A 10,692-nucleotide genomic window follows, 5' to 3' on the forward strand; every position below is an offset into this window, starting at 1 on the left:
GACTGTAAACAATACAAATCGCGCTCAAATAACAAAACGTTCTGAAGAAGGTTAGGTCAAAAATGTCAAACTTTCTAGTGGAAACGTCAGATGGCACCTGACAACACTCAGTGTTGTCAAGGCTCAAAATATAAGTAGTGCCCCTCGTATTCATTTTTACGTAAAAATGAATTTTTAGTCCAAAAATGAAAATAAGAGGAATAATCTCCAATGGCCTTGATCTTGACAAATGTTATCCAGGACATGATCCTGAACAACATTCAAGAGATTTTAGCCGTCGCTCGGACAACTTGGATAATGCAAATGCCGACGGTACTGTAGCTTTCGAACCTCATAACTCAAAATGTATTTAACGAAAAAATACTTTATTATAGCGTTTTAGAAAGCTTTTGAAATAAGTTACAAGAATACGCAAGAAAAAATGGAGGGTTCCGTTTAAAAAATTTTATTTAACATGGATCTGACCTTAAGGACATCTTCTCAAGGTCAAACAAGGTCACTGTCTTTTTTCCCCCTTGAAACCATAAAACTTTTGTTTGAAACATTTTTTGAAAAAATTTCTCTTTTCGAGATATTCGCATGTATTGATTAAAATGGTATACTCTGTATATATATGTATAAATAACATTACTTATTACAATTTCTCCTTTTCGAGATATTCGCGTGTATTGATTAAAATGGTATATCCTGTATATATGTATAAATAACATTACTTATAGTAACGTTGTTATATAAAATTCCACCGCATTTTATGCACGGAAAATAAATTCAAGGACATAAAGAGAATGATAAATCGCTTTATTAGACTTCATCTCAAACAAGAACTATCAGATATAGAGAAAAAGTCATCAGAGAATGCACGGAATGATATATATAACATGATTTAATTCTGTTCGCTAAAAAATTTCGATGCAGTTTTATTAGCATGACATTTAAATTAATTACAATATAACATTTGGAAACATTGCACATCGTTGTTATGAAAAACTTCTTTTGCGGAAGATTTCTACGCGAGGTGATCGACATTTTTATTTAAATATTATGAAACAAAAACGGATTTAATACCGAGACAATGATGACATTGCAAAAAGTGGTGCATAAAACGTCGCATAAAATATCTTTATATTAAAATTGACAACGTCGAGTAGATATTTCTTTATTTCTTGCATAATTATTTTTGTTTCTATTTTTTCCACAAAAGCAAGGGCGACTAGAAATACTGAACGCAGCTCATTCGCGGAATACTGATTTCCGTTTTTGTTTTTGGAGAATATATACTTGGAGAATATAATTTAACTATCTTCTAAAATCTAATCAAATTGAGTGTCTAATTCGCGCTGATTCGATTAAAATGCAAATAAGTTACTAATGGCTCGTTATGCGTATGTATATGTACAATAAATCAGCTATATACAGGATGTCCGAGAATCAATGAAGATACAGTGTCGTACTCCACAAAATCTGAAATAAACTATTTTTTAAATCAATATTCTACATCTTAGAGTAATTTTTAAATAATAGAAAAAGCAAATATTTATATAGACGATGAATAATAAATATCAAATAAAAATCTTGCTAAAATCGTTTCAAAAATTAAATTACGAACAATATGTTATATTATTTATTTTTACTTTTGAAGTCTAATTCCCGAAAGACTTCTCATCTCTAATGACTTATAAATCAGAATCTATTGAGATATGCCTTACGATATACTAGGGTTAAAATTTTTAAAACTTGTCTTTTAAGTTTTAAAAACATATATAAGATACATTCGGGGAGCGCGCTATTGTGTCATTTTCTTTTTGTTTTATATTTAATAAACAATAAAGATATATAAAATGACATAATAGCGCGCTCTCCGAATGGAATCGTAATGCCATCTACTTTCCGTCGATTCTAAGACATCTTATATACAATAACATATATAATATATATATAATATAAATAACATTTGTTGTGATATCGGTTTGCATGATTGATGAAACGGTGAAGTACAAACTGGTTGGTCGACGATCCGCTACCGTAGAAAATTTCTCGACCGATTTTACACGATAGAAATTACGTAGGTACATTGCAGCGGTATATAAAAGCTCTTCGATCTTCCACCGATTCTTCCGGAATTACGCTCGGAAATTACATTCGAAAATCACAGATTACAAAAATATACGTAGAAAAACATTCCCGTATATCTCCCGTTAAAATTATCTGGTCAAAGTAACGTTCGATTCTTCCTCTCTTGTACTGGATATGATAATTTCTCTTGCCAAATGCAAATAAGCGAAATCGTGAACGTATGCATTATCCTCCTCTTTTTTGGCAAAAAAGAAAAAGAAGTAACGCGCAGTCCTCTGAATTTACAGTAGCACGATCCCGTGATCTCTTTCCAATCGACGTTTCGCCTTGAGAGCCACGATCCCCATTAGATCCGCCGGAGTGGGAAGCGCCGCAAAAGCACTCGGTGCTACTGCTTGCTGATAGAAAACTTCTACTCCTCCGCTCTGGTTACCGTAAACCACTGTGTCTTCCGTTCTGCTCAATAAAAATATTTCGTGATGCCAAAGCTTTTAACTAAGCAAACTCGACTTTTCCGTCATAAATAACACATTCGCTCGTCATTCACGTAATTTTATAAGAATTTCTTAATTTTTTGCAAATTTATACTGCAACTTGTAACTTGGCAAAATAAATCCTATAAAGCGTGAAATAAAACAAGAAATTGTAACTATTTTAATACAATCTTGATCATCTATTAGAAGATATTTGTTTTGCAAGGACGAAGCTAAAATTGGCGAATGAAAAAGAGACGAGAGGAAGTTTCAAGTAATATAAATTAAATATAACATAAAGAGGAACAATATTTTGTTCAGTTTTTAAAGATATAGGGATCTTTGTAATTACCTGACGATAATGTCGGTCAAACTACTAGCTTGCGTAAATCTGTCGTGAAGGCAGGACACGATGTCCAATTCGGTAACTCCCCAGAGTCCAGAACGTTGCACCGTGTCCCACTGTGGGTCCACACTCAGAATACTGTACAATTCTTTGTTCTCCGTAGATGGCAGCGGCTCCAGACACTGTTGCAGCCGTGTTTCGAGCTTGCCCAACGTGCTCACGCAAGTATGCCACTACAAGAAACAAATTGTTTGTTATTATTTCTACAATTCCATCTTTAGAAGGACGTACAAAAAATATTTTGGACAATTTTATTCCATTATCTTTTAATTTTATTAATTTTTCTCTTAAAAATATTTTATTATATTATTCATCAAAAATAATTCTTCGTAATTTTCATCGTAATTTTTGTAACTCTTAAATCTAATGAATTTCATGAAATTTTTGTATCTACCAGAGCATGTATCAAATCCGGATTGTTCGCAGTGCCGTTCTCCATCAGTAGTACTAGCACCATATTCTGATATCCGCAGAGAAAGAGCTCGGTTTTGACGAGACAAGTAGTGGGTTCGTCCTTGTTGACCCAGTCTTCATCTAACTCATCCTCACCGTCACTCGCTTCTTTTTCGACGGATTCCAATTTCTGCCTAATCAGCTGATTCGTCGTCGTCGTGGTAGTGACTGCTACGCCACCGGAAAATCCGGACAGATCGCGGAATTCGCTCGGCGTGGTCTCGCGACTGCAGAAACCGCTAGTTCGCTCGTCGGCCAGTAGACTCAACTTTGACATCAGCGGCGTCAACTGTAAACCATCCAGCTTCCGTCTTTGCGGAAACTCAAACGAGCTTCCTACACCACCGCATTCTGACGTCGATTTCCGTCGATCATCGCCGTTGGACACCTCAGCGACGACGTTGAGTGGCTTCAGCGGTAAACTCATTGATCTCTTGTACGTCTCTTGCTTGCTCTTGTCGTACCCAGGCTTGGCGCATTCTAAAGATTTATGTTTAAAACAAATGTTTGAAGTATATTTCGAATATTCACGACGTTACTATTGCTATTGCTTTTTGAGAGATGCATTCTTTTTATACTAAAAAATATTTTTTGCAGGATTTTTAGTTTATAAGTTTGAATAACATACCTTCACGAGCATCTCTCGTAATTGAATTCCGGCTGCTACTTATCGGCAATTTCGCGCTCGTCAGATCGCTTGGTAAATTCCTTGATTGCAAATTGTCATCGTCGTCATGGCGTTCATGAATGCCATCGCCATTATCACGCAACTCCTCGCAATGAGAGGCGATGTATTGCTCGTACAATGATCGTGAGACTGGTAGACCATCGTATCGGAAGACAGGATAACAGGGATCGACGATAGTGCGCGAGTGCCGCATATTACTCCTAGTGAGCTTCCGCCGGGGTGAATTTGAATCGTAGTCTTCCGGTGAGGCTTCATTTAATTTGCATAATCTATTATAATAATACGATGTAGTAGTAAAATAACATAGAATATTTATTTTATATATTAAATTCAGCCCCATTATTAGGTTTAATTTTTTAAAGTGTGATTATATCAATTTTAATAATCATATTCGATAAGCAGATAATTATAGCATTAAATCTCAATTACATTTTGTCTAACTCCGGTTGATGAGCCCTAGGAACACCGTTCAAACGCGGTTTAATTGATGACGTCAAGTCTGGCAAGCTCACGCTCTTTCTGTCGGGATCCTTTCTCTTCATAAGCTTCTTCTTCGAAGTAGCGTTTTTCAGCTTGTTTAAGCGTTTACACCTGTTATATATATGAAATAAAAATTCGATTACTTTATATATAGCTGGAAAATTGATCATTAAGCTTACTTCCATATTTGCCATGAAAACCATGTCCTCGAAATGCATAATCTTACATTCCACAAAATTTCTAAAAATTGATTTGAGAATAAACACATACCTGAGTGCCTCTTTAACGACATCGGGAATGTCGTCGTCGTCACTTTTCGATGAATTTCTAAGTCCCTCGTTTTCACCACCGCTCTCAGATGAACAGATAAGCATAGCATTCCCGTGTAACACTCGATCCACATCTTTCAATGGTGTCGCACAGACACTGGGCGTGAGCGGATGAACAATACCACCCTTGGGACGTTCTGATTTGATCTCTTGCTTGCGTCTGATCGGTGACTCGTGATTAATCGCGAGCGGCACAGACGACACGTATTGCGGTGCCGAGTAATTCATGGAGTCCAGTTCACCTTCCTCGGGAACCGTAAAAATTTTCGATGTATCTCGCTTCATACCGGACGGTTCCTTAACGCCAGTCTTGGAAACAGTCTGAAAGTTCAAGGAATTGAACACAAGATGACCCACAAGTTGTCCATTATTACAATTTTTATCAAAATGGCAAGATATTAAATTAGATATCTTGCTCGTTTCACATATCTACCTTTCTTTGTAATATCTTTTTGGTCACGGTATCTAGACACGAATTGTAATATCGTTCGTTATTTGCCTCTTGCATCAATTTTGCGAATTGCTTTCGTTCTATGTACACTTGTAACAATTGAACACCGATCGGCAAGTGAAATTCTGTGAGTATCCTTTCTGCAGGAGCCTTCAAATTCAGTAAATTATCAATTTCTTGTGAACAGAAGCGATTGATAGAAGTGAGTATGTATCATTCTATTCGATCAATGTGTGAGAGAATTATATTTACATTTAAATAAAAATACCTTTATTCTGTAAGGATCCGTTATGACTATTTGCTTTGTTAGATCTGCTCCCAGTTGCGTTGAGACTATTCTGAAAAAAGATTAATAAAGATCAGGTGATTTCAGTCAAAATAATAAACAGTAATTAATAATATTAGGACGAGTAATAGTTAATATTTTAAGAAAATATATTAGAATCAGACGACATCAAAGCAATGATTTTACTTATGGATCTATTTCTTACTTGTTATTGTAAAACAACGCTCCACCCAAAATGCCATTTATCTCTTGACAATGCTGTAACACTTGCATTCCTTCCAGGAATATATTGCTGGCACTCTACATTAAAAGAAACACTTATGAAAAATCATATAAGTTTATATAATCGTTTTGATATTCATATTTATGTTCGAAATAAATATATCAATTTTCTTTTCTATTTTGTAGCATTTAGTTTCTGCATTAAATATCTGCACTAACCTTAGGAAGTTTAATAACAGGAATGTTGGAAAACAGATTGGCACTATGTTGAAGAATTGGCAGATAGGTTTCAAACATCTGATACAATTTCTCGGTGAATCTAGTACGATCGTTGTTTAGAGATTCCAGAATCTGGACGAGGTCGCAGTGAAAGAATTTTAACAACGATTCCAGAGTATTGGCGCGTCTTTCGAGTATCCAGTCGTGTATGTTTCTATCAGTCCCCACTGCCTAAAAATTAAACAGCGTAATTTACGATTGTTAATTTCATAAATGGCCATTGAATCATAAAATATCCCAGATATATTAGCTTTTTGTATATAAATTATTAAATATCGGAATAAATAATCATATCTGGAGACACGGCAGTATCTCGGCGCTAAGGAAATTACCAATTAACGTATATATCAATTAAATAATACAAAACGTAGTAATATATATAAAGAATGAATTTATCATACAAAATGCGCACTCTAAATTCCTTGGAGGAATCTTTAGAAAAGACAAGGCAGCTTTAAAATTTAATATTGACATTCTTGTTTTTGACATTAAAACTATTTAGTGATTATCAATACCTTCGAGAGAGAATACATGATTATATTATAAGTGAATTACAAACATTACAGATTATCTGTTTACATATAAATCTTGCTCTCAAGTTGCATCTTATTTAAAATTGTTGCACATAAATGTAAAGCAGCAATCGAATGCTCGCCAGTGAAGAGTACTTACTAGCACATATTGCCCAAACTTCTTCAGCACAAACTTTCCACCTTGCAATGTGATAGAGCGTGGCGCTGAAAATGACGTTGTCAAAAAGTGATGCACACCCATTAGCTGCCCCGCCAGAGCCAGTCTCTGCGTAAGAGATACCCAAGCTGGATGGAAGTACATAACTGCCTCAGCAGGATCATCCTCCTCTTTACAACACTTTGCAGTGTCGTAAACGAATACTATCATCATCTCTCTGAAAACAAAGGATTCATTCTGAATTCTAGAATAAATAGCTTATTTTAGTTTTAATCAAGTATAAAATTTGGATACAAAATAATAAACTAGCAGATGTAAATTTTACAAATAAGTGAGGAATTTATATCAAAACAGTAGACTTGTAGACATGATAAATCATATTATATAACTTTCATGGAGATTAATTTACTTTTTGCTTCTGACTGCAAGATTCATATAGCTTACCCAGATCTGATCCATTTAAATATATTGGTAACGAATGCGAAAATATCTTAAAGTATTTCATTGTAAAAAATTGCCCTGAGCAATGCAGAGAACGTGTTCGGAGTGTGCGGAATGTTTCAGTTTGGACGCATGACTGAATCACTCCCGAGCGAATATCACCTCAGTCCCAGAAACCGATATCGGTATCGAGGCTAGATAAAATCAAATTACAAATAGTGTGAAACGATTCTAATAGCTCATTAGTCTCCGCAGAACGGAGCGATCCGAGCAGCGTGCTATATGGGAGGATCGCATCCCAATTTTGCTTCTTTTTAAGTATTTGAATACTTAAAAGAAAATTCGCGTCCTCTTTCACGAGGCTCAGAGAACCCGCGGATCGTAATCATTGCGTAGTTGAGACTTCCGTGCGATCGCAAGAATAGGGAAACAGTAAATAATGCGTGCCAGTACGCAGTCTAATTAGATGAGGCGACGTAATTAAGCGTGGGCATACTTCGCCATGGTGATGGTTAATCGTCGTCTTGGCGCGTGGCGATCTGTCAACCGGTCTCACGCCGTTGAGCCTTGAGGCTCTGCTGTCCGTCTCCTCGACGTACCGCTCGTTCCGTCAACAAGGAACGCGTCCGCCGTACCGCTAGTGCGATCCCAAGGTTCCCAGGTACTCGGTTGTAGTCCGGTAGAAATGATTCGTAGAGATGTAGCCTGGTCGTTTCGTCGGCCGGCGAGAAACGTCGCGTGCCATTTTTTTTCTTTCTCTCCGTCAATCGTCGATCGTGGATGATTGCACTGTGTGAAGCCGCTCCTCCTGCGTCGCCATACCCCCGATATCGATCTTCTCAGATTATCTGTGATGCACTGTGATGCACTGTGTGCGTGCACAAATATATAGCGGCAGCTCCGTCTTCGCTGATCATCGCTGATGTTCGTGCAGTTTTCTCTCATCCACATTTTTTTCTCATATATTCATGTATGTACGTAACATGCAATATACATAAATGTTTTATGACGTTTCATGTATAACGAATTTATGGAAAAAAGAAAAGCAATTATAATATAATTTTATCATATACATTTTATTTTTACACACATACGTGCGTATTAAAATATAAATATAATAAAATTATATTATCTATACTCTCTCTCGATAATACTTTATATACAATCTTTCCAAAATGGAAATTCTGTATTTACCAAATTTAATGAATATAATAAAATTATATAATTGTGTTAAAATAAGATATTTTATATATTGTTTACTAATATATTTACCTGTGATAACTAACACTATCGTCACAAAAAATACAGAAATATCTTCTGTAGGATGTGATTTTATGGTGTATCAATTGGTTTGATATATTATGTGATACATCAAATATATCATTTGATTCACTTGATATATATTGATTCAGTTTATTTGTAATAGATCATTTTTTCATCACTTAACAAGTTCGCTTTAATCTTCGGCTAACTAACAGAAACACGGACTTTATATGCATTTTCAATTTTTAATTACGCTTTGGAGGAACTCTTTTGCTGCTACCTCTAATGTCTAATGTAATGTGAAAAATTCCACAAATATTTGTACAAAAATATTTTGTGGAAAATATTCTGAAGAATACTAAGCGCCTTTTAGCAAATTTTACTATCATAACTTCAAAAATAATTTATTTCAGTCGACTTTGATTAATCAGAGTTTAAATTGAAATTATCATGTAATATCTGTATTATTTAATACGAATAGAATTATTAACTCTTTTTATCGCTTATAAAAGCAAAGATTAGAGCAGGGATGACGAATTACATAGCTAGAAATTTTTCTTTAAGTGATTCTACCGGTTGGATATACATTTGAATAAAAAGATTTCGAAATTTCGAAATATATAATTAAATCAGCTAATTTTCATAATAAAAGTACGAGCAGAAGCTATAAGTTAAAAAATGTATGCATAGATACTTAAAACTATTTCACATTTTTGTTATAATTATATATCTGTCTCGTACGAAAAAATATTGGTGTATCGCTTTCTGTTCTATATATGTATATTCTAACACGTAACGCATAATCAAAACATGCCTTCATCAACTATAAGTTTTTATTAGTATTACAGCTAAAATATAAACGATAGTCTTTTTTTCATTATTGTTTCATTTAAACGAACTCCTCTGTACTTTTCACTGGTTTTTTATTTTCTCCTGTTTGGAAATCAAAGAATTCTACAATTGCCTTTCTCTTCGAGATAAACTCTGTCCTTTTTTCACATCTGTGTGTAGTTGTGTGGTGTTGCATATATATACATAAGCAGACTCCGCTGCCTGTCCCTTACAATCTAAACGCCTAAATGTGAATCGTCGATTATAAACAATTTCATAGAAAATTTATTTATGTGATTAAAACAACGCATAAGTAAATAGAATCGTAATCGCTAGCTTGTGTGTGAGCACGAGACGATAAACGAATTTGTACAATTTATTATGCGTGTAATCCTAAAAAATAGTCTTACGGCTATATGATGACACAACACTGCATTCCTTTTTTTTTCCAATTCTCTTTCTTACATCGAATACATTATAAAGAAATAGTTAAATGTGGAGTAGCGTTTCTCTCGAGCATCTCAAATACATTTGTCAGATAGCCGATCGTTGCTCCGTTTTTTTCCGTACAACTCGGTCCATCGGACGTGAAATCACGGTCACATATTGTATGTACATACATAAATAATAGCATAACATGATGAATGACGCATGAATTCTGAACCACAACTTACAACTACTACATGAACTCGAAGTGAACGTAACGTTTATGCATGAAATCTTCACTTGTTCTATATACAGATATATGTATGTATGTATGTATGTATGTATGTGTATATATATATATATATATCCTGTATATAGGAAAAAATACAAAGTATACAAAAAATAAAGTTGCACGTATTTTTGAGACATACGTCATAATATGTGGAGACTAAATCTTCACAGTTCTATTCGCCTGCTCGAATTCATACATTTTGTTTGCTTACGTCAGTGTTACATAATTTGTCTCCACATTTTTTCTGAGGCTGCTGCAAGACTCATTCGTTGCATAGAAAATGATACTCGCTCCGCGAGAGATTAATTATTATATTATAATGGGATAAATAATTAAATAAAGCCAATTGACTTAAAGTGAAAACTCATGGATTACAATTTTACCTTATTTATTGCTCCTAAGCTGAGATAACTTCGAGACTCAAGGAGAGTCGTCATTTACATATAACTTTATGCTCACGGGCATTATATTTTACAAATTTGTTCCACTTATTTCTTTTTAATTAATGATTAAATCTTCCATTTTTTGCATAAAAAAATACAATATTATAACGCGAGAAAGAGGAAATTCTGTATTTCATACGGTTCGAATGCGGCTTCATAATAACAC

General features: G+C 34.7%; 1 protein-coding gene across 1 annotated transcript; it reads right to left on the bottom strand.

The window, feature by feature from the left end:
- Positions 1-1,817: 1,817 nt before the first annotated feature.
- Positions 1,818-8,099, bottom strand: HPS4 (Hermansky-Pudlak syndrome 4 protein). The gene is made up of 12 exons (XM_018459228.1): positions 7,768-8,099; positions 6,813-7,047; positions 6,081-6,311; positions 5,845-5,939; positions 5,622-5,691; positions 5,336-5,503; positions 4,844-5,223; positions 4,523-4,684; positions 4,034-4,362; positions 3,347-3,885; positions 2,899-3,125; positions 1,818-2,529 (listed from the first exon to the last, which is right to left on the bottom strand). Exons 1-12 carry the CDS (start codon positions 7,773-7,775, stop codon positions 2,355-2,357), a joined length of 2,619 nt encoding a protein of 872 aa, XP_018314730.1. The 5' UTR covers positions 7,776-8,099; the 3' UTR covers positions 1,818-2,354.
- Between the last annotated feature and the right edge of the window lie 2,593 nt (positions 8,100-10,692).

This window comes from Mycetomoellerius zeteki, unplaced genomic scaffold (genome assembly GCF_001594055.1).
Source record: "Mycetomoellerius zeteki isolate Tzet28-1 unplaced genomic scaffold, Tzet1.0 scaffold81, whole genome shotgun sequence".
In the NCBI taxonomy this organism is placed as follows: Eukaryota; Metazoa; Arthropoda; class Insecta; order Hymenoptera; family Formicidae; genus Mycetomoellerius; species Mycetomoellerius zeteki.